Genomic DNA, 25,655 nt, shown 5'->3' on the forward strand with positions numbered 1-25,655 from the left:
GTCGTTAGTGATACTAGCAAGATATTTCGATTACCTGAATGTCCTTGTTACAAGCATTCAAGAAAAAATAGCTGGTGTTATATTAAATGGGGAGACATTGTCTTTCTGAAATGTCAACGACGTATAATGAAATTGATATTTGTCAAAGCGAATTAATATTTACGCTAGCTTTTCTTAAATAACTAAAACATTTATTTTCCCACTTGTAACATATGTGTAACAATCAGTCATTGAACACAGTTTAAGAAATAAAGACATTTGCTTCGGCGATATTAACTTTAAGGCATCCATCAATACGTGTAATATTAGTTTAAGAAAATTGCATAGACCAGTTAATAGTAGGTGTTAATCTTAATATCTGGAGGGAAAGGTAAATGTTAATAAAAAAAAAGCTCGCAATGAATTATTATGTTTGATTAGAAGATCGCTGGATTGTTATAATTGAAATGAAATGTATAAATTCTAATTATTGCTATCGGTACTGCGACTTCTGACCTCTGTCATTCTGAGTACGTTAGATATCACACAGGCATCCATTCTTTCTTTGGATCGGAGTATACCATTATTTCCTTACATCTCTCAGACTGTCACGTTTCACTGCTTTGTTAATACAGGTAAATGTGTAACCAAGAGTGTGCTCTCAGGGTACATCGCTACGGTAATGCACACAGGCTAAAAATACCCACGACGTTTACATTATTCATACGAAATCAAGTGAGGGAGAAAACAGCAAAATTGTGCTCGGGTAGAGTCAATTTAAATATGTGGAGTTGTTATATGTTATAGCTATAGCCTATATATGTTTGGTAATCAATAAATCGTGTGTTGAAATACCATAAATTCAAAATTAAGTTTACAATCAAATAATTAAAAGCATTTACAATAATTATCTATATATTTACGATCATTAAGACACACCGAGAAACAGAGAACCCGATAGACAAACAAACCAAACCAGACAGACAGACAGACAGACAGACAGACAGACAGACAGACAGACAGACAGACAGACAGACAGACAGACAGACAGACAGACAGAGAGGCGGATGGGAGGGCGGATGGGCGGGCAGACGGACATACAGACAGACAGACATACAGACAGACATACAGACAGACAGACAGACAGACAGACAGACAGACAGACAGACAGACAGACAGACAGACAGACAGACAGACAGACAGACAGACAGACAGACAGACAGACAGACAGACAGACAGACAGACAGACAGGACAGGACAGGACAGGACAGAATGCTTTCTGAACGTTATAATGAGAGATTGGAAGTTTACAACTAAATAAGTAAATACACAATTAAGCTAGATGGCAAATTGCCTCTCTACAATTTGCGTTCCGTGTTCAGCACATAGCATCGACAAAATACGAGTTTCCGAAACACCTATCATACAATTCATTATGTGCGAAAACAAATATTGAGTTTTAACAAGCCACTCTGCCTGAGACAACGTCAATTCTTTAGCTGACTTCGAAACACTCCTCCCCTAGACAACATCAATCATTAGCGGACTTCCAAACACTCCTCCCCTAGACAATGTCAATCGTTAGCTGACCTCGAAACACTCCCCCCCCCCCTAGACAACATCAATCATTAGCTGACCTCGAAACACTCCTCCCCTAGACAACATCAATCGTTAGCTGACCTCAACCACTCCCCCCCCCTAGACAACATCAATCGTTAGCTGACCTCGAAACACTCCTCCCATAGACAACATCAATCGTTAGCTGACCTCGAAACACTCCTCCCCTAGACGACGTCAATCGTTAGTGGACTTTGAAACACTCCCCCCCCCCCCTAGACAACATCAATCATTAGCTGACCTCAAACCCTCCTCCCCTAGACAACATCAATCGTTAGCTGACCTCAAACACTCCTCTCCTAGACAACGTCAATCGTTAGCGGACCTCGAAACACTCCTCCCCTAGACAACATCAATCGTTAGCTGACCTCGAAACACTCCTCCCCTAGACAATGTCAATCGTTAGCGGACCTGGAAACACTCTTCCCATAGACAACGATAAAGGACAATTGTTAGCAGACCTCGAAATATTAGCCAAAATATCATCAACGAAGACGTTGAAATTGTTCTGATTATCGTATGTTAACTTCGATGGAAACACAATTTTACGCAAATAAGGTTGACGAAATTTGCATATGTATGTTTATGAAAAATCCTTCATGATCAGCAATTTAACACTATTAAGCTCAGCATTAAGAAATGATGAAATATGTGTTTACCATCGAACAGAAACACGTGAATTGAATGTCGATCTATCAAGAGCCTGGAATGTTTTATCAACCCTGTTTTATCAACTGTGCAAACCGGTCATAATTCGAAAGAAATTAATTCATTCGGTGATTTCTGTTCATTGACATTTCGTCTCAATGGATCGGATTCGGATTTGTGTGTGGTTGAAATAATTGAGGTCTCTCATTGCATTCACAATATGTTTAATTGGAAATATTATCATTTGCCTTGCTATCTGAATCCTTTTGATAACAAAAGGGTTTTTAAGGTTCAAGATTGTATAGATAATTGTTTCATTAAAAAAGCCACAAGGTTACCGTTGATATCGGACATATGTGTAGCACTGCTGGTTTACCCACATAAATGTAAATATGTCAGTTTTCTCCAAATATTTGATATAGCCATGCGATTGCAACTTGCAATCATGCCATTCAACCCTACATTGCAAATTTGAACCAAACGATACTTTTGTCAAGGTATCTGTACAACAGGACAAGTTATTGTCATGCAAATTAGCCAGATGGGCAGTGAAATTTACATGTACAAAGCCTTCCTGTTGATTTTACCTATACTAAGTGTATTTACATTAGAATTCATCGTGAAATGGATTCGGATAATAGATTGTTTGTAAAAACAACAAGGTAATGAACACTTTCAAAGAGGGCTAATGATATTTCTATCACGTCCACATATGGAATATGGTAATGAACACTTTCAAAGAGGGCTAGTGATATTTCTATCACGTCCAAATATGGAATATGGTAATAAACACTTTCAAAGAGAGCTAGTGATATTTCTATCACGTCCAAATATGGAATATGGTAATGAACATTTTCAAAGAGAGCTAGTGATATTTCTATCACGTCCAAATATGGAATATGGTAATGAACACTTTCAAAGAGGGCTAATGATATTTCTATCACGTCCAAATATGGAATATGGTAATGAACACTTTCAAAGAGGGCTAGTGATATTTCTATCACGTCCAAATATGGAATATGGTAATGAACACTTTCAAAGAGAGCTAGTGATATTTCTATCACGTCCAAATATGGAATATGGTAATGAACACTTTCAAAGAGGGCTAGTGATAATTCTATCACGTCCACATATGGAATTTGTCACTCTATTTACTCTAACAGTTGAAATTGAATAATTCATAATTATAAAAGTTTACATACTTCTGGCCAGGGCCAAAAGGATAATTCTAAGGCGAGATCGGGCCTGTAGCCCTAAGAAAGAACTCGATGTGATATGCAGACTGGGTGATAATGCATGATTATATGAAACAACTCATTATCAGGCCAATGAGGGTTATTTTATGCAGTATATACACCAAATTCTATGAAATTTGCAAATGAATGCAAAACATAATTAGTAATTTTAATTCCCAAATAAATAGATGTGTATCGGGTTTAATACGAATTGATGTCAGTAGTTGTGGTTTGTCGTGTCCACAGAAAGACAGACATCTTGTGTTCAGACAGACAGACAGACAGACAGACAGACAGACAGACAGACTGACAGACTGACTGACTGACCGATTTTATTGCCTTGCTTTATGCCAAATAAAACATGTTGTTGACGAATGATACTGAAATCATATTTTTGTTCGCCAACAGAAAAACTAGACTCATAAGATGTGAAAACGACAAGTATGTATTTTACTACACATGTAATACAACGTTTGAATATTATCTGGTCCATTTATGAAACCTGATATCATACGAGAACTAATATTTCAAAACATTCTGTTCACATTGACATGAATGATTTATAACGTGGTTGCAATTTCATAAGAAGCATACATCATTGGTCGAAGATATTCATTATTAACACGGTTGCAGAAATAATGTCAAAAAAACTAACTTTCTACCTCATAGCCAGCTTAGGAGCGAAACTAGTGAATTTTACTGCTAGTAATTGCTAGTTATATGAATCTACTCACGCTATTCAGATATTTTAATTCTTGCCATGATGATCACCATGACAACTATAATAACCCGCTTAATAATGCGTATTGCCGTAATATTGATATAATTGAATTTAGAAAGCACAACTTCATATAGATTTCTGACAGTTGTTAATATATTTCGATTTCTTAAGGTTGTTGATATGTTTAGATTTTTCACAGCACGTCATGTAATTAATATATATTTATAGGAAATAGACAAGGAATGCAGACTCAATCAATAAAGACAATTATGACATAGGCATCCGTACAATAAAATGAACATACAGACAGACAGAGGTAGTTACGACAAGGATGACATATGCATCCACACAATAAGATGAACATACTGACAGAGGTAGTTACGACAAGGATGTTATAGGCATCCACACAATAAGATGAACATACTGGCAGAGGTAGTTACAACAAGGATGACATACGCATATACACAATAAGATGAACATACTGACAGAGGTAGTTACGACATGTATGACATAGGCATCCACACAATAAGATGAACATACTGACAGAGGTAGTTACGACAAGGATGGCATAGGCATCCATACAATAAGATGAACATACTGACAGAGGTAGTTACGACAAGGATGACATAGGCATACATACAATAAGATGAACATACTGACAGAGGTAGTTACGACAAGGATGACATAGTCATACACACAATAAGATGAACATACTGACAGAGGTAGTTACGACAAGGATGACATAGGCATCCACACAATAAGATGAACATACTGACAGAGGTAGTTACGACAAGGATGACATAGGCATCCACACAATAAGATGAACATACTGACAGAGGTAGTTACGACAAGGATGACATAGGCATACACACAATAAGATGGACATACTGACAGAGGTAGTTACGACAAGGATGACATAGGCATACACACAATAAGATGAACATACTGACAGAGGTAGTTACGACATGTATGACATAGGCATACACACAATAAGATAATATAAGATAATATACACAATACTGACAAGGGGTAGTTACAAATAACCAGACACATCTTTTGATGTCAATGACAATACTCTAAAATATCACCCCATCGCCTTTGAATATCAAACTAGGAGAACATATAATATGAAATACACGAGACAACGACGCGTGTGGCTAACGTGAGGGGGAGGACGGTTATGGCATGTGCGGCTGACGTGAGGGCAAGGTCGATTATGATATGACGTGTGTGGCTGACGCGAGGGGAGGGCGGTTATGACGTGTGTGGCTGACGTGAGGGGAGGGCGGTTATATTTTTTAAAACCTCCCTGACAAATTCGTTTTATCACAGTGTTCGTTTTATTCCTTTCTTCGATATTGGCTCAAATGAAAAACGTTCAGACATTGTGGTACAATTGAAAAACGTTCAGACATTGTGGTACAATTGAAAAACGTTCAGACATTGTGGTACAATTGAAAAACGTTCAGACATTGTGGTACAATTGAAAAACGTTGACGTTCAGACATTGTGGCTCAACTGAAAAACGTTGACGTTCAGACATTGTGGTACAATTGAAAAACGTTCAGACACTGTGTCTCAATTGAAAAACGTTCAGACATTGTGGTACAATTGAAAAACGCCCAGACAGTGTGTCTCAATTGAAAAACGTTCAGACATTGTGTCTCAATTGAAAAACGTTCAGACATTGTGGTACAATTGAAAAACGTTCAGACATTGTGGCTCAATTGAAAAACGTTCAGACATTGTGGTACAATTGAAAAACGTTAACGTTCAGACATTGTGGCTTAATTGAAAAACGTTAACGTTCAGACATTGTGGTACAATTGAAAAACGTTCAGACATTGTGGTACAATTGAAAAATGTTCAGACAGTGTGTCTCAATTGAAAAACGTTCAGACATTGTGGTACAATTGAAAAACGTTAACGTTCAGACATTGTGGTACAATTGAAAAACGTTAACGTTCAGACATTGTGGTACAATTGAAAAACGTTCAGACATTGTGGTACAATTGAAAAACGTTCAGACATTGTGGCTCAATTGAAAAACGTTCAGACATTGTGGCTCAATTGAAAAATAGGGATTTTGTACGTAGTAGTAACATTTTTACGAACCATTGCAAGAGTGACAATGCTGTAGGCAGACTTTCAGTACCAAACCAGACAGACTATAGAATTTCAATTAGGCGGCATGGTGTATTTTAGCTATGAATTGCATAAACAAAATACAGGCAGTGATAGCATGCACGCACATGAAATGCTACATTTCATCTCACTGTTAATACAAAAGAAACAATTTGGGGTTGAATTGTTACTTTTTGATCTTCGCACTCAGCTGACAGACCAAGTAACTACACTCGAATCACTCTCACATCTTACAACTTATGTAGCGACTCAACTTCTGTACCGGGATCACTACTTGAACTGTAGGGAATTAGTCCAGACCGCACACAGTTTTTATATTCAAGCCGAAAGTCTACACTAGGACAATGGCTCGTTCATTGACTTCCCCCGAAGTAAAGTGCCTGCCTGCCTGTTCCAAGTATCCACCTTTATTGCCCAAGAAGTCCAACTTTACATAACGCATGTGTATGGCTAAATAATTAATGCAAACTATATTATAGTCTTCAAGAGGTGTTACTAAAGACTACTCTCAAAACATTTTATAAAGGATCACTATGAATCCTAGTTATTTATGAAATGTAGACTGTCTTTTCATGTCCTCGAGTACGCTTGGAATCTTGTGGTCTGAATCCGATATCCTTGAGAGAGTCTGTTGACCTTTCAAAGTGGGACATGCGATGTAGTTAAAATATTGAATTTACTAAAATTATGAATATGTCATCTGTTATAGAATCTTCCTTGTCTCATCCGATAGTGATGTTGATTTGTGTCCAAAGTGAGATAAAATGCATCTTTTTATATGTTTGCTCGCTGTCAGTGTCTGCATTTTGTTTTATGTAATTTGTAACAAAACCTTTGTGTGAGACGTAAAAGATATCATCCCACATACTTGAAACTGTGTAGTCACTCTAGTTTATTAGAATTTATTTTATGATTTAATCTAGCTAATGAGTTCCATACGTTTGCTTATTTATTGATGTATGACTCACTTGTTTTGCATAAAAACACAATGTCCCATTGACGTGTTTTACAATTCAACCGTAACGAAAAATAACAAAATTTGTTCCTAAGTGGTTAAGAATGAATTGAACTACAAATTATTAATGAATTGAACTACGAATTAAAGACGGTAAATGTCATCCTCTCCTTTTAAGACTTTGGAGAGCATTTATTATACGTGACATACAGTGTGTAATGGTGTTTAGTAGCAAAGCCTTATATACACACATGGATATGCATACATACATACATACATACATACATACATACATACATACATACATACATACATACATACATACATACATACATACATACATATGGATAGTGATACAGTTACTCTTTGATGAGGAGGTGGTATGTGGATGTTTAAGTTGCTAAGCATGTTTTGGTGACGTTGCAATATACGGGACGGCTAGGTACGTTACTGTAGTAGAAATAGAATAGAAAATTTGGTTTTCAATGCATTGGTTATTATTGCACCCTGTGACGGCCATGTCGATTAACTAATTTCTGTGTTTATCTGCAACAATTAAAGAAAAACTACGAAATCCAACGTGGTGATCATTTTATATTTAAGCCATGTATGTATATATATATTTACATACTACTCAGCTGGAGAGGTATCATCTTTATGTAACCCCACAGTGTTATTTTTATCATAGAACAACCCCACATCTTATTTTTATCATAGAAGAACCCCACAGTGGTAGCTTTATCATAGAACAACTCCACAATTATGTTATGTTCATCACAGGACAACCCCACGGTATTATTTGTATCACAGAAGAACCCCACAGTGGTAGCTTTATCATAGAACAACTCCACAATTATGTTATTGTCATCATTGGACAACCCCACGGTATTATTTGTATTATAGAACAACTCCACAATTATGTTATTTTCATCATTGGACAACCCCACGGTATTATTTGTATTATAGAACAACTCCACAATTATGTTATTTTCATCATTGGACAACCCCACGGTATTATTTGTATTATAGAACAACTCCACAATTATGTTATTTTCATCATAGAACAACCCCACGGTATTATTTGTATCATAGAACAACTCCACAATTATGTTATTGTCATCATTGGACAACCCCACGGTATTATTTGTATTATAGAACAACTCCACAATTATGTTATTTTTATCATTGGACAACCCCACGGTATTATTTGTATTATAGAACAACTCCACAATTATGTTATTTTCATCATTGGACAACCCCACGGTATTATTTGTATCACAGAACAACTCCACAATTATGTTATTTTCATCATTGGACAACCCCACGGTATTATTTGTATTATAGAACAACTCCACAATTATGTTATTTTCATCATTGGACAACCCCACGGTATTATTTGTATTATAGAACAACTCCACAATTATGTTATTTTTATCATTGGACAACCCCATGGTATTATTTGTATTATAGAACAACTCCACAATTATGTTATTGTCATCATTGGACAACCCCACGGTATTATTTGTATTATAGAACAACTCCACAATTATGTTATTTTTATCATTGGACAACCCCACGGTATTATTTGTATTATAGAACAACTCCACAATTATGTTATTGTCATCATTGGACAACCCCACGGTATTATTTGTATTATAGAACAACTCCACAATTATGTTATTTTCATCATTGGACAACCCCACGGTATTATTTGTATTATAGAACAACTCCACAATTATGTTATTTTCATCATAGAACAACCCCACGGTATTATTTGTATTATAGAACAACTCCACAATTATGTTATTTTCATCATTGGACAACCCCACGGTATTATTTGTATCATAGAACAACTCCACAATTATGTTATGTTCATCACTGGACAACCCCACGGTGTTATTTGTATTATAGAACAACATGAAAGAGCAACCATACAGTGTTATTGTCACCACAGAACAATTCCACAGTGTTTATTTTTATCATAGAACCAAACCCACAGTGTTATTTTCATCGTATTAATGTCGGTCCCCAGCACTGTAAAATCTTAGCGCAAAATTAAGGCAGCAAATCTTTTATTTAGCGTGTGGGGTAAAATGAGACAACGCTCGCAACAGTTAAAACTGATGCAATACAAATACAGTTGAAATGACATATTGATATTTACTCAAGGTAGTCGGTATAACCAGCCCTTTCCAAGAGAAAGTAAAGATACAGCACCAAGTTGTTTATAACAAAACACGACTGTAACGCCGATTTTATTGTTATTTAAATTCTTGCATTTAATTCAATACAACACCACTTGTAATATCATTTTTCAGTTATTAAAACGACAATATTTGATAGAATTAATCTGTTTCTTAGAATATTGTTACAAAAGACTGACTTTGTTATAAACTTATTTCCTCCCGTCTTCTTCATTTCAAACCTTGGGGGTTTTTAACGACGTAGAAGACATTTTAGTGCTGAGTGAATGTACTTCAGAAACATGATATGTATACATAGTATATCATTCTATCTATTTTCTTAGTCAGACATCAAAAGTACCGAGATCACCATTTAAATGAATTGCCTAATTGACATGTGAATAACTAAAACGTGAATAGAAAAAAAGGTTCGTTCAACTGTTTGTCTTGCAAGCAATTACTTGCAGATAGAAAAAAGGTCAACTCAATGAAATTAATGCAGCCGTTTTTTAGCAAAGGAAATTACATTTACTATTATTCTGCCTACTTTGATGCTTTTGTCAATTAAATTCACGTCCGTATTGTAATTATGAACATTTTCACGTTCTCGTTTTGTTCAGTCAAAAACTGTTAATTCGGGCAGTATTTGACATGAAACCTTTGGAATGATTCAATTAATATTAAGTGTAGATAACCTTCTGCAGGGTCAAATGCAGGTTTTGTCTCCAACCAATATATGCCATTTAAAAACGTTATAGCAATCGAACCATAGTATAGTACGGCAATGTATGGATATAATCTATGCTTGTAGCGTTGATCGTAGAAATGTATAATCGTATGATATGTCCCTCCCCCCCCCCCCCCAACATCTTAAAAGAGTACAGTAAATACTATAAACATCTCACCTTCTCGCTTCTAGAAAGCAGGAAACACACAACAGGAATACATGTGACGAAGTCTCATCAACCACACCGATACCCGCTCAATAACACGGTTCCCCGGCCGTTCTATTATTTGTAATTTCTTATACAAACGTTAACCATTGAACGCCGTTGCAGTAACTCGACGATTGGTTGCCTTGACAACGCACACTCATTTCTATCCACGTGATATGCATGGTGGGTTTGTATTAGCGCGAAACCTGATGGCTTTGTAATGATACAATAACAATTTGTGTGAAAATGGAATCTGCTGCCTTGAATTATTGATGTACTATCACGTATGAATACATTAGGAATGATAAACACATACACTTTCTCTCTCTCTCAGCTAAATAGCTTGATGGACTATGCACTTTAGTGGACAGCTCTCATGTTAAGTGCTCAAGATACGTACAGTGCACTTGAAGATACAATGATATGTTCTCTTCCTGTAAAACTACAGTAGAACTGGCGATCGTATATCTAACACAATCGTTATTTACATAATAGACATAGTTGGCAATATTTTTCACGTCAGCGTGTCATACAAATGCTATTTTCTATATTCTGTCTAATCATAAACTATTTTCAATGTGTTTTGAGAAGTTAATTTATTATGATCAACTGTCGTCATCTAAAAAAAATTGAACGTTATCATCGTTACCATCGTTACCATCGTGTTTTTGTGAGAAACTGTGATATTTGTGCAATGAACTTGAGAGAGACAGAAGAACAGAAGCAATTCGTCGTTTTTGTTTCCCTCTAAATGCTGATTATCAGCTATTGCTGCTTCTGGTCTAGTAACGCAATTGATATTATATGTTATTAAAGCAATATTATCATGAGTTAAAATTCACTGTCCATGTAAGGAATATATTGCAACCCCAACACATTGTGCTATGCGTACATAATGTATTCAATTTAATGAATTCTATATAATGTATTAAGTTAAATAGCAGTGTTACAGGATAGTTTAAGTTATACTCCTCTCCATCTCATTCCCGTCATTTCAATGTTGCTCTAAGTTTCATTTAATGGATCATGGATGCTTTTTCAGTTATAGGGACACTCGCTTCGTACACAAAGAAAGTGTCTGCAAACATTTCTACCGTTAATGTAACTGCCTACAATTTCTTGTTAAGCATTTCAATGACACTATCACCACATTGTCAACTGTTACAATGCACCAACCCATAAACACATGTTCCGCCATTCCTAAGTCTGCATCTGTCATTAGTAAAGTGTTTGTAAAAATCATCTTTACCCATAGGTCTCGAACACAATACCTCTACCTCTGTATATATCTATCCAACGATACATTCTGTGACCACTTTACCATAAAGTTATTTGTGCTGAAATGGATTGTTACATAATTTATTCATCCTTAAAGTGACAACTTGTACATGGATGAGGGTTATGTAACAGATTAATTCCTCGGCTTCGTTTTGGATAGGACAATTATAATGGATGGGTTACCTCGGCTTCATCTTGGACAAAATTACAGCTGGGTTACCTGTTAAAACCACTAAATGGACTCTGACCTGTACAATAACTATCAGTTATTTCAGTTAAAAAGTCTGTGTAAGTAGTTCTTATCTTTTACTTACAATATATATACATTGTAGGGCAACACATCACTACGTTAAATGTGCTGTAGTATATATTATAAACTAAAATGAGGTGTTAAGGAACCCATCACCCCCCCCCCCCAAAAAAAAAAAAAAAAAAAAAAAAACACAGGCGAAACTACTCTAGAAATCCCTACGACAACTAGTAGCTCCTACAGATTTCGTAAACATGGGATTGCAATCTTATCAATTACAAATACTCAAATTAGACAAATAGTGACTTGTTAATTACTTCACACAAGCAACAGGTTTACATTTGATACTGATCCCTCAACAGTGTTTCTGGAATAAGAAATACTTGTACCAGCATAAACTACTTTTTCAGTCGTTCATTTCCTGGCGTCGCTGTTATGATAAATTAGTCTATAAACTGCCATCACTGTTAAGATAAAGTTGTCTATAAACTGTATAATATATATATACATATATATGACATGATATGATATGTTATAATATAATATAATGTAATATAACATAACATAACATAATATAACATAATATAATATAATGAAATGTTAGTAATTTAATATATTATGATATTGTTTTCCTATCGTCATCTTCCATGTGTCCCCATTATGTTAGATTACGGAATAATTCTTTAAATGGTATTTGCAATATTTCGAAGGAAAGGGTACATGTGTACTGACCACATCTCCAACATTTTCCCTTTCTACCTAAGCAGAGGCGATGCACGCAGCTGGGGATTACATGGACTGCATCGCTCATCTTGCATTCATTACCGTGATAATCTTTATAAGAACAAAAGGTATTGTTCATCATCATCATCATCATCATCATCATCATCATCATCATTCGCCATTGTCATCGTCATCATTGTCGAAGAAATTGAAATTTCGTACTTGTAACAGCCCGAGTTTTATTCTTTAATTGTCATCGTTGACTAACCCAAATTTTGCGATGTCTGTATTAAGAGTTCAAGAATCGCCGACACACATAGCTGTTACGTATATTCACACAGATATAGCCGGAGGCATATGCACTGGATTATTAAATATTGCTGATGCCAACTCCACGATATAACTCTCCATCTCTTATATACCAATAAAATCTAGCCTCAGCACTCGGTAAACTTAATGATTTTGTGCTGTAGTACATTGTATCATATATTGGCCAAATATATTGAACGCAGGCAATGAATAAAATTGTTTATCACCATTTGGAATTCTATAAAATGAAATAGGCAAATTTTGTACTATCAAATATCCCCATTGAGGTCATGTCAATTTCATCTCATATTACTGATGTTCTTATCATTCTATAATAGATCAAATTTTTCCCCAACGTACATCATCCTGACTTCTTTAACGAAGCTAATTCTGACGAGTCGTGCATCGTCTTTTCTTTAATTTTATGGTTTCCATCTAAAAAAACTGTCACATGTTAATTCTTTATGGTTTTCATCTAAAACTGTCACATGTCAATTCTTTATGGTTTTCATCTAAAACTGTCACATGTCAATTCTTTATGGTTTTCATCTAAAACTGTCACATGTCAATTCTTTATGGTTTTCATCTAAAACTGTCACATGTCAATTCTTTATGGTTTTCATCTAAAACTGTCACATGTCAATTCTTTATGGTTTTCATCTAAAACTGTCACATGTCAATTCTATATTTTAATTTATTTTTCGCTTAAATTTATTTTTCGCTTAAACATCCTCTTAGTGGGACTATCCATTTTAGTTAGTTTGTGAATAAAAAATAATAATAATTGAATAAATATATAAATAAATGAATATGTATATATACATACACATATCTGTGTGTGTGATTTATTGAACATCCAGACCCCTCAAAAAGACTCTTATTACTTTATTTTCATGTATTGAATTGCCTTACGACATTTGTTAGCATAGGAATTTACTAAATCTCAGGACATGTACTGAGGTCTTGTTTGTTTCTATGGTAACAAACTTTCTCATCCAGAAATAAAACTCATTAGTCGTTATAGAATTTCACTCCAATACGCGTACGTTCTACTTTCAATAGAATCTATTCGCCTACATTCAACATATGAATAAGTTATACCTCTGCTCATTAGATATCACGATACTCAAAAAGAAATTAATATTCATGTTTTTGAAGATGATGGCGATAGCATACAAGACGATTCCATTATGATATTACATTTCTTTGTCACCAAGGACATCTTTCTTTCATCAAATATTCAAGCTATGTATAATTCATGGCTTTCAGCTTGTAGTCTGGTATATACTCTAATCTACAGCGAACGTCGCAATACCATTCAGCTTTTCTGTTTGATACAACCATGTCGAAACCAGGAAACTGAACGTGGTACACTTTAAGATAGCAAGATTAAATGAGTACAGTTTCCTGCTACACATGCCACCATGCAGACATCAAATGAACACCACAAAGGACATTTTACTCGCACGGATCAATGGGTGTTCGATAGTATAAAAACATTGGCACCCGACTGTCTACATGGAGTTACAAGACATTTAAATTGTTTATTTCATTTAGAATAAATGTAACAAACAAATGCTATCTTGCTATTGAAGTGTGGCATATCCAGTTTCTTGTTGGTTTCTGCATGGTTGTATCAAACAGAAAAGCTGAATGGTTTTGTAAAATTCACTGTATATATAATTCATGGCTTTCAGTTTGCGTATTCTAATATATAATCTAATTTATACATTATTTATATCTATTTAGCTTTAGTTCGACCTTTGGGTTATATGGTGCTGTCAGACAAATATTGGATTTGCTAGAAGACGGTCCAGTTTCCCTTGTCTCATTTTCTCTAGAAAGCCATGAACTGAAGTATAGATAGTATTGTGAATCCAATACAAAACTTACTTTATTATATTCACATTAGATAACAAGTGTGATAAACGTATTTCAGGCAATCCACAACATTTCATTTCATCATATTAATGCCGCCACCTATGATCTGAATTGTTCGAAATCAGCCTTACTTCCGATTCAAACCCAACCCCCACCCCCGGAACGTGTTTGTGTTAGTACACTTTTTTTCAGGTGAGAGCTGCCAATATCCATGTCAGAGTAGTCAGTGTAATGAAACGACTAGTGGATGTATACTATACATATTGTGTGTGTGTGTGTGTGTGTGTGTGTGTGTGTGTGTGTGTGTGTGTGTGTGTGTGTGTGTGTGTGTGTGTGTGTGTGTGTGTGTGTGGTGCTGCTGCTGCTGTTGTGGTTGGTGCTGCTGCTGCTGTTATTATTTGTTTTTAGTGTCAGTTCAGACACTGGATAATCAATTCGATAATATCAATGTTATCCATATTTCACCATATTTGTGATTTAGCATCTTTAATTGCATTTCCTTTCCATTGTTACTATGACAACGTGTCAGTAATGAAGGTCCTGTACGGCTCTCTTATTTGAAAACCATTGACTCCATACATTCCTATAATATAGATTTATTACCATCAATGACAATTACCATATATCTAAGTGAAGGCTGTGTTACTTGATACAACTTGCCTCATACATTAACATCACGTGCATTTCAAATTATTCTAAATATTGGCTGTGTTATTTCATACAACTCGCCTCATATATTAACATCACATAGATTTTAAGTACCAATGTTCACATTACTCTAGATAAAGGCTGTGTTATTTCATACAACTTGCCACATACATTTTAAGTACCAATGTTACCATTTAACTATAACTAACTGATGTCATTTGGTAATTTATATTGTTAATCCTGCATTTCTTGTGTGTATGAGTCGTTAAGGCAATGTTAGTGACATGATAGAAATTTAATATCGAAGTTCACCATGGAACTAATTAGACAAGTACCACAGATTTCTTGATTAAAATAGGAGTTATTAAAATATGTAGAAAGTTGTCTGTTTTAGATTTAACGTCATATCTATTGGATTCTAGTACTAAGCGTTAATAAACATTGACAGAAAGCTTCGTACCCATCAAATATCTGGGAAAGTATTCAGATGTTTCTGTACGCCCCTAAACGACGACTTCACCAGGTCCTTTCGTTTAGAAGGCACCGTTATAATATATGCTAATTCAATATGTGGAATCCTGTCCAACAACTGGTAGAACTCCCAATAGTAACAGTAAATTCTAAAAACAATAATTTAAAATGCCAACCTCGTATTTCAGCAGCTAAATCTGTTTCGACCAAGGTTTTGTGTATTGTGTATGGAATTCCTTAAACTGGTGTTGAGTAAAACTGGGACCTAGCATATAGTTTAATACAGATTGTACCATTTAAAGCTAAAAGTTATTAATTCATATCCCAATAATATGGTGACGAAATATTACGACTAGAATCATACATTGATTTGGTAATTCCAAAGACAGTCAAAGTAAGTTGTTTTGTTTACAGATATATGAAAGAAACATGCAAATTTCTTCTCGAATAAGTTCCATTGGCATATGAATATCCATTTTATGTCCATGAACTACAGAATATGCAAAATTCATGTCCCAAATATCAATGAAAAATACTTTATGTCCGATAAAGACGTCCTTCATAGTTTGTACCATATCAAGAAGGAGCCAGTAAGTGAATACGTTGCCTCTTTCATGAGGACCTTTGACGGCTACGAGTGTCTCAGGACAGCGCAGTCTCAGCCGTCTAATGGCCTGCTGAATATTCATGAGACGATCTACGTAGCTTTCTCGAGTCCAAGTATCAAAGTGAGCCCAAAGACTGATAACAAGTATATATTTACATTTTGGTGACGGCAGATTGTCTATGACGTCAACCATAAATGGGAAACGATCGATAGGTATTTCAGAATGACGAGTCAACGCATGATGGCGGTATATCATATTTATATCATTCTTCAGATCTCGTATCTGCCACTTATAATCATCGTTACCAGTTACCATGTATTTGTTTGGTATGGGGGTTACTCGTTGTCTCCAATTATTATGTGTAACGTTCACAGGATAGCCAATGATCTCCAGCATTTTTTGGAACCACTGACGAGTTGTTGAATCTCCAAGGAAGTAAATGTCCTTTCCTTTCAAACATCTTTGGACTTCAGTTTTATCAAACCATGGCTTATTCTTGCATACCAATGAATGCCACCTGTTACCCGACCAATAACCATCTGAAATTGTAGGAGGAAGGTCGACTTTACAATCAGGCACGAGTTCAGGTGACGGGTATTTTCTGTCTGATCAAGATAAAACAAATATATAGTAATGATTATCTAAACATTAGAATAAAAGAATATAGTACGGTTACCAGTAAGTAAATTAATTTGATATTTGAAAACCACTTTGTATTTATGAAAAAGTGATTACTCAAACAATTTACTGAAGTGGTGATCATTCAATCTTTTAGTTGCATCCATACACTAGTCATACGAGTTAATCAATTTAATATATATCCGTCAACAATCAAATAAACCAAAGAATCAATAAATCTATAAATAAATAAATAAATAAATAAATAAATAAATAAATAAATAAATAAATAAAATGTTCCATCAGCAACCTTGAGTCGTGCAATCAGACAACCAGCCAAGCTATACAGGAACAAATCCATCCATCCATCTATCCTCCAGTCGATCGATCGATCAACAACCATATGACAAGGCATCAAACTAATAAATCACCTATGTAGCCCAGATGTTTCAATTAATTAATTAACTAACTAACTAACTAACTAACTAAACATATTGAATATACAAAGTTAAGTATATTACCTCTGATTCGTAGCGTTGACACATCTCCACTAATTGCAACCATGGCATTTGGTCTATGCATTAATTAAAAAGAGAACAATAAATAAATTGTGATAGATTATATAGTATAATTGTAAATACTATACCACTCAGATATAATTAACAATTATTGACAATGCAAAGATTTTATTGCGCAGAATTTATACCATGTGCTTTATTATGAGAACGTTTTTGCAGACCAGCACCCTCACAGAAATATTTGATCAGCCGCTGCACGTACATTGCTGTAACAGCTCTTAATTCGACATTTGTTTCTATTTAGACAGTACACAGATTTACTGTAAACAATTTAGGTGTCCATATGCTGAGTATATTACATTGTACATTCATTTCCAAGTTCACAGTGTGACCTTGTAAGCAATATGGTGCACTCTACTTTGATCATATAGATGAGAATCGCATATCTATTTCAGATATTTAATCAGGTAGTTAAATAAGAAAAGGGTTTGTCCTTACGGGAGGAATTCTATCTACATCTTACTGCGTCAAAATTGAAGCTTTTTATTACATACTTACGGATGGAACAAAACCTCATGGTCTCTTACTCCAGCCTTTATTTGCAAAATAACGTTTATAGATTGTACATTGTCGACTCTAATATTGATAAGACTAGAGCAGGGAAGAGTTGCCGGAACATCACAAAGAAACTTTGTTTTTCCAAGGGCTCCCGGATGTGGAAATTCACACTTGTTTTCCCACGTTCCTTCTCTCTGTACAAAGCAATGCGATGTTTCTACCGTGTTACCCTTCACGAATTTACCCTTCCATGCCGCACGCAATTCTGAAGGTCTGTAGTCGTTTTGAAGCCAATGTATAGTTTCGCGCTGAACAATTAACATAACTTCCATAGTGACTTGTCCAACATAGCCAGCGTAAAAAAGTGCCGAATAAGTTCCGTTTCCATGATCAATTACTTTCCCCATCGTTCCAAATTTATTACTACTATTGTACATCGTAGCCTGCCACAGATCACCTCCATAAGGTCGTGGTCTGTTGTATTCATCAATGGCAGTAATCTGTAGTTCCACCAAATCTCCTTGTTGGATATCTTCCTTTCTATTCAGTAGGGAAAATTTTGAATTGTTTGCAGCAGTTCTTCCTTGGTTACTTATAAAAGCTGTCGATAAATTCCAGAAATTCTTATCTTTGCTGTTTTCCTGTCCCTGAAAGTTGCTGGATGAAGCAATAGTTAACTCAGGAGGAGATATTTTTGTTTTGTTTTCAGATTTCAGTCGGATCGTTAATTTAGATTTCTCTTTCTGGAAAATAAAAGTGGCAATGAGTTAGTTATTGAAGATTATAAGAGTTTTGATATTGTGTATTTACGTTGCAATTCATCGCAAAGAGAGATTCCATTTCAATGTATAAATATTGAATATTGAGAGAAAGTGTTGCAGTAAATGTTTAATGGAATTGATAAGACACCTAGTCTGTATACTAAATCTTTTATGGCACACATTTAGATGAATTCTCAAAAGAGAGATGAACAACTTGAAAAGTGTGGAATTATAGGTAGGTTTTATCACTGATGGTTTGGAATCGTAATATAACTTGAAGTTGGGAACATACAATTCCTGGCATCAGTCGGATCAGTAATTAAAACGAACAAACAAACCGGCTAACAAACAAACAAACAAGTATATGAAATTATCCACATGTACAAATGGATAAATTGAAAGACAGCCACGAATTAATAAGACAAACTAGAGACAAATAAATAAATAAATAAATAAATAGATAGAAAAGTAGAGTCTCGTATAGTTGCAGATATATAAGTAGTGTGTAATATATATTCCATATAACAGATATATATAGACAGACAGACAGACAGACAGACAGACAGAGAAGACAGACAGACAGAGATACAGACAGAGATACAGACAGACAGAGATACAGACAGAGATACAGACAGAGATACAGACAGACAGATACAGACAGACAGAGATACAGACAGACAGACAGACAGACAGACAGACAGACAGACAGACAGACAGACAGACAGACAGACAGACAGACAGACAGACAGACAGACAGACAGACAAGGATCGATTGGTACTCACGTATAGAAAAAAATCCTCGTATTCTGAGAATATGAAAACACTCGCACAAAACAATATGAAAGCAAATGTTACTCTCTGTGAAGGTTTCATTTTGTGAGTGGACAGAATCTTGGTTGATAGAGATTTATATTTGAGATTTATGTTAAATATCCATGAAGTGATTTGTAAGATAAATGCTATCATGCGATTATTTGACAAAATGAGGATTATTTCAGTAAGTACGTAATTTCTACCGGCCAGGTTTGCAATTTTCATGACTGCTGTAGCCCCTCCTCCCCTCCTTATATATGCATCTCTTGTCTATCAATACAGGATGTTCCAAATTTAAAATATATGTCATATATAGGAAAACATTGTCTGTCAAATTGTAAAATTAAAACTTAAATTCACGAAATACAAATCAGAATATTTAGAATCAGACTATGCAAGACGAAATGTAACTTGACACAACAAAAATTAATATAACCTTATGAAATAAATATATCACTCTCCTAAGTTATGTAGAAAAAATAAAATATTGTGTAACGATATGATTGAGAAAGAGAAAGGTTGATTGCGTAGAGGTCGTATCACTCAGATAATGTGAATCACTTTATAAGTTTTATTCTGATTAGTTAGAAAACAAAGGAAGCAATAACATCTGTTGGCTGTACTGTTAATGAGTGATAAAGTAATTATATGATATTATACAGAAATAATACGAGTTCATTAGAATATTAACCACCCTAAGTAGGGTAGTTTGTTATGCCGAGTTCAAAACGGGGGTCATTTTATGAACATCCATTGCCATGGTAACGAAAATCACCATACTATACAGTTCAAAAATACACTGAGTTCAAAAAAGGGGTCATTTTATGAATATCCGTTGCCATGGTAACGAAAATCACCATAGTATTCAGATAATTTTTCCAAATTTTGACATCAAGCATGGAAAGAATAAAATTTCATAAAAAGAATCTTTGTTTTCAGCATTTCTGAATAGGTGCTATATGTTGTAACACAAATGTCTAAAACATGATGATTGTTTCCATGGAAACGTACAGTAGGCTTAATAGAAAATCTATAAAAATGTTTAAAACAGTGTAAATTAACGTGTATCATTGTTTTATTGCTTTATAAGCACATAAGATTAAAGTCATTGGCAACCTTGTAATAGTTTCATATCACCCGTTCTACATAACTCCATAATATTATCAAAAGATATTTAATCTTGAATAAGGTGAGTTTTCATAGTGAACCGGTGCTAAAATTTAATATAACATTGGCCTGTATCCTGATTAAATATTATCCGATCACAATATACCATATTATCAGACTAGTATAATATAACAAATTTGTAGTCGCTTATTCGTTTGATATTTTATCAAAATCACTTCTGGCCATGGAACCGTGACGTGTTCAGAATAGAATAGAATAGAATAGAATAGAATAGAATAGAATAGAATAGAATAGCATAGAATAGAATAGAATAGAATAGAATAGAATAGAATAGAATAGAATAGAATAGAATAGAATACCTAGTTATACGTTAAGCAGACGTAGTTTGTAATAACAAGGTGAGCATCAGTGCAATAATGCACTCCTCAAATACCCCAAATACCAAAACTACTTCACTATGCTCGGTTATCTTCAATATTTGTACCAAAATATATGTAATCGTTAAGCTTGCATGCTTAAAGGGGGACATCAGTCCACAAAATAGAGACATTTTCATAAAATATGGGTTCTTAAGACTCATTTCGTGATGTTACATCACCTACAAGTACTCGCGATTTCAGAGGAATATCAAAGTTGATATTCTGCCTTTATTAAACTAGGTCAAACTAGATACCTTGGCAAGGGCTGTTGCATCATGGGAGTCAGTAGAAATAATGTATTCAAGTTACCCAAACAAAGTACAGCTCATGAATATTCAGTGGTCTAAGGTTTAGCATAGAACTCTGCATAGAACCACAGGGACTGTGATAGAACATAACAATAAGTTGACAGCATCTCGGGAAGGAAGTTTACCAGGAGTCAGAATAAAGAATCACTGAGTGAAGAAAATGAATAAGCTGTTACAGACAAAGTAAGCAGAAAGAATTTGTGTTATTGACTTAGAAGGTGTGAAAAGTAGTTGAAAGGGAGAGCTAAGTTTCGTCATTGGCCGGTAACTCTTTCACAGAAGTAGGCCGAGTTACGTTGTGCGATACCGCCCTCATCGGTCTTCTCTCACAGAAGTAGGCCAAGTTACGTCATGTCAAGCTGGTCTCATCAGTCTTCTCTTACATAGTAGGCCGAAGAGTTACGTTGTGTCATGCCGACCTCAATGCATGCGTACCCCGGGGTCGTACGCGTCTGTGTATGTATATGTGTGCGTGTGTGTGTGTGTGTGTATGTGTGTGTGTGTGTGTGTGTGTGTGTGTGTGTGTGTGTGTGTGTGTGTGCGTGTGCGCGTGTGCGTGTATTGGCATTAGATTATGTACATTTGAATGTATATGTAATTTTGATATATACTCTACTGTGAGGTCGGGAGAGTAATAATTTTAATAATGCCAATAACTATCTATATATCAGTCCAAATTCTTAAAGTTAAAAAGATAGAGAATTCCCAAAAGTCAGGTTGAGTTTTATACTTATTCAGCATTTATCAGTTTATGAGTCTCTTCCTTGTAATATAAAGTTTAGCAGTCAAGAGGCTTAAGCTTACATTGCATCCTTAAGGGGATGAAATGTGTAATGAGATCTGGTGGTTTTTTGACTGCATCTGTACACAACTTTTGATACATTATTCTGGCATGTCGTACATGATGACGTTTCTTGTTTTTTCTTTTCTATTTTATTTGTTAAATATAGATTTGACATGACAAATACTGATGTCACTGGATATTAAATTGAAAACTGATTTACTGTAAACTTTGATTGCATCAGGGGATTGATTATGGGATTTGACATAACTCTTCCGAAAAACGTCAAGTATTTGGTAAATCTTTCATTTGTCATAAGGAAGACTGGCGATATTACAGAATGTAAATATTCTAGCTTTTAGTATCTGATGCTACAACACAGGCTACAGTTTTAATCACATGTCCATCAAGTAGATGAAATATAGGAATAATGAACATATTGCTATGACAAAGGTCAAAATAGAAAGCTGAAGGGGAAAAAAGAATTCCATTTACTCAATTATTCATGTTTCAATAGTTTTTATTACCTAGTTCCCAAGACTAATACATACATCTAGAATTCGTGTGCATGTTATCTTATATGTTGCATTTGTGGCACAGATTCAGAATAGAAACACCAAATGCCATATGAGCAGGAGAAACACATCTGTGAAACAGCGCCATCTCAGACACGTACTATGTTCATATAATTTCTGTATAGGTAATAAAGTAGAGGATAGCTTTGCCATGAATAATTCTATTTCAATTGAATTACAACCAATTAAGAAAACTAAAACTAGTAATCTCTGATAGTAAATGATAATAACTGAAAAAATGAACATGTATTCGAGCAAACGATATCTACTTTAATACGTTATTCACTTTAGAGGTTAAAATGACAAAAACTGTCTTCTATGAAGAAAGAATAAATTCAAAACCTAAGAGTCTGCTCTTAGGAAGACTAATCCAAATCTTTTTCCATCGTCCGTCCAACATTTGTCAACGAATAAATCAGCTTTGTTGACAAGTTTTTCAAATTGAGCCAAGGACCACTTCATACTCATGTTACCTGGTACTTGTGAATGGAACATTTCACCTTCTTCATAGGTAATATCTTTACCGACAGAACCTGTAAGAAATACTAATTTATGTAATTTATATATGGAAAAGTTCACCCTTAGCCTCCTCATGAATAAAATATATCTTTCCGAAATGTTACTTCAACAAGCTATACTCCATATGCATGCCTTGATATTTTCAATGAATGTTCCAAATTAATTATGCAAATGATCATGTTTTCTAAACCTATTCAATACTTGTTATTACCATAAAGAATATGGGTATACGTAGCAAGTTTCACCAGAATCGATGCAGTAGTTATTGAAATATCGTGGCCACAGTTAATTATGCAAATGATCATGTTTTCTAAACCTATTCAATACTTGTTATTACCATAAAGAATATGGGTATACGTAGCAAGTTTCACCAGAATCGATGCAGTAGTTATTGAAATATCGTGGCCACAGACAGACAGACAGGCAGGCAGGCAGGCAGGCAGGCAGGCTGGCAGGCAGGCTGGCAGGCAGGCAGGCAGGCAGGCAGGCAGGCAGACAGGCAGACAGGCAGACAGACAGACAGACAGACAGACAGACAGACAGACAGACGGACAGACAGACAGACAGACAGACAGACAGACAGACAAATGTATAACACAGCCTTCCCTTACGGAAGGTAAAAACGATTTGCAATATTCTGCTTTCAATTTCCAGGATAGATTATTACATTAAATCTGCATTTGAATGATGAAACAATTAAGTAAAGATGTTATATTCTTTGTATGATTGCCTGCCTAAACTCCCTACTATTAGAACTGATATAGAGTAGTAACATACACAACTACAAGTATTATATTAGCACAATTACATAAAGGTAATCAAACCATAGATTTTTGTTGTTATTAAGCATATATACATCTAGTTATAATTGTGAGTACTTACCTAGGTGGACAGTCTGGCGGCATTTACTTGTAAAACCCAATTCCACATATTCAGGGTTGTCGATTAGTCCACTGTTCGATCTACTACTGTTGTAGTTAAAATAATAATCGAAGTTCTCCTGTACGTAATTAGCTTTAAAGTCTTTATTCAAACGTGTCAGGATATTTCTATTGAAAGCTTCAAACGTTCTATGGGTGTACATTGTCTTTGCCATTTCCGGTTCTCTTGTAATATCAATACCAACGAGAAATCGATCGTGCGTACCTGTCAGAATAAAATATAGTAACACAGTGGGAAATCTACTTATCCTTATGTTTGGTTGTCAAAATATAGTAACACACTGGGACATTATCTAAATCTTTAAATCTTAAATCCGCAGTGATATTCTCTATATCAACACAATATATTGATCTTAATATTATATAATATTGACTGAATGTGCATTCAACGTTTGTTTACTTTCATAAATGTAGAATTCATAAAAGCGTTTCTTTGCAAAGAAGTTATTGCCTTCTGAAATTAGTAATCTTATAGTTTAGTCTGTCTATGAGACAGATAGGTGGACGGAAGGACAGATGGAGGGACAGATGGACAGACAGACAGACAGGCAGGCAGGCAGGCAGACAGACAGACAGACAGACAGACAGACAGACAGACAGACAGACAGACAGACAGACAGACAGACAGACAGACAGACAGACAGACAGACAGACAGACAGACAGACAGACAGACAGACAGATAGACAGATAGATAGATAGATAGATAGATAGATAGATAGATAGATAGATAGATAGATAGATAGATAGATAGATAGATAGATAGATAGATAGATAGATAGATAGATAGATAGATAGATACAAAACTATGTGTTAATTACCTGTTAATGTACTTTTGATTGTTCTAAGAAAAGGCAACATTTCATCCATTGGGAGATTACTGAAGCTACTGCCAAGGAAAATTAATAGTTTGGGCTCCTTTAACGTTTTGGCATATTTCATTCCCTCAAGATTGTCACCAGCAATTTGTTGTATGTTCAATGATGGGAACTCTTGTGCCATTTTCACAGCACTCTTGTCCAAGAACTCTGGAAGTAAAATTGATATTGTTGCAATTAACGTTGAAGATCGACTGAACGATAAAATAATGTTTAGTTGTTTTGAACTGAGCGATAAACAGTGTTTATTTGTT

General features: G+C 35.0%; 2 protein-coding genes and 1 pseudogene across 2 annotated transcripts in view; all 3 read right to left on the minus strand.

Annotated features, from left to right (window-relative positions):
* The window catches only part of LOC144445529 (gamma-aminobutyric acid type B receptor subunit 1-like), a 40,704-nt gene extending 30,220 nt beyond the window's left edge, over positions 1–10,484 (minus strand). The window contains exon 1 of the mRNA XM_078135118.1: positions 10,389–10,484. The gene's annotated coding sequence lies outside the window, so the exon portion shown is untranslated. The remainder of the gene's footprint in view (positions 1–10,388) is intronic.
* A 5,883-nt stretch (positions 10,485–16,367) lies between these two features.
* LOC144445769 (NXPE family member 4-like) lies at positions 16,368–19,914 on the minus strand. The gene is made up of 4 exons (XM_078135411.1): positions 19,897–19,914; positions 18,281–19,023; positions 17,726–17,778; positions 16,368–17,191 (listed from the first exon to the last, which is right to left on the minus strand). The coding sequence occupies exons 1-4, from the start codon at positions 19,912–19,914 to the stop codon at positions 16,368–16,370; spliced, it is 1,638 nt and encodes a 545-aa protein (XP_077991537.1).
* Positions 19,915–23,407: 3,493 nt separating this feature from the next.
* The window catches only part of LOC144445770 (uncharacterized), a 12,413-nt pseudogene continuing 10,165 nt past the window's right edge, over positions 23,408–25,655 (minus strand).

This window comes from Glandiceps talaboti, chromosome 14, assembly GCF_964340395.1.
Source record: "Glandiceps talaboti chromosome 14, keGlaTala1.1, whole genome shotgun sequence".
NCBI classification, from domain to species: Eukaryota; Metazoa; Hemichordata; class Enteropneusta; family Spengelidae; genus Glandiceps; species Glandiceps talaboti.

What these genes read in the sequence shown, in the direction of transcription:
- LOC144445769 (XM_078135411.1), bottom strand. An exon ending in CATGAGGTTTTGTTCCATCC is followed by an intron (nt 17,779 to 18,280) that starts GTAAGTATGTAA and finishes ATTAATGCATAG; the next exon opens with ACCAAATGCCATGGTTGCAA. An exon ending in GTCAACGCTACGAATCAGAG is followed by an intron (nt 17,192 to 17,725) that starts GTAATATACTTA and finishes TATCTTGATCAG; the next exon opens with ACAGAAAATACCCGTCACCT.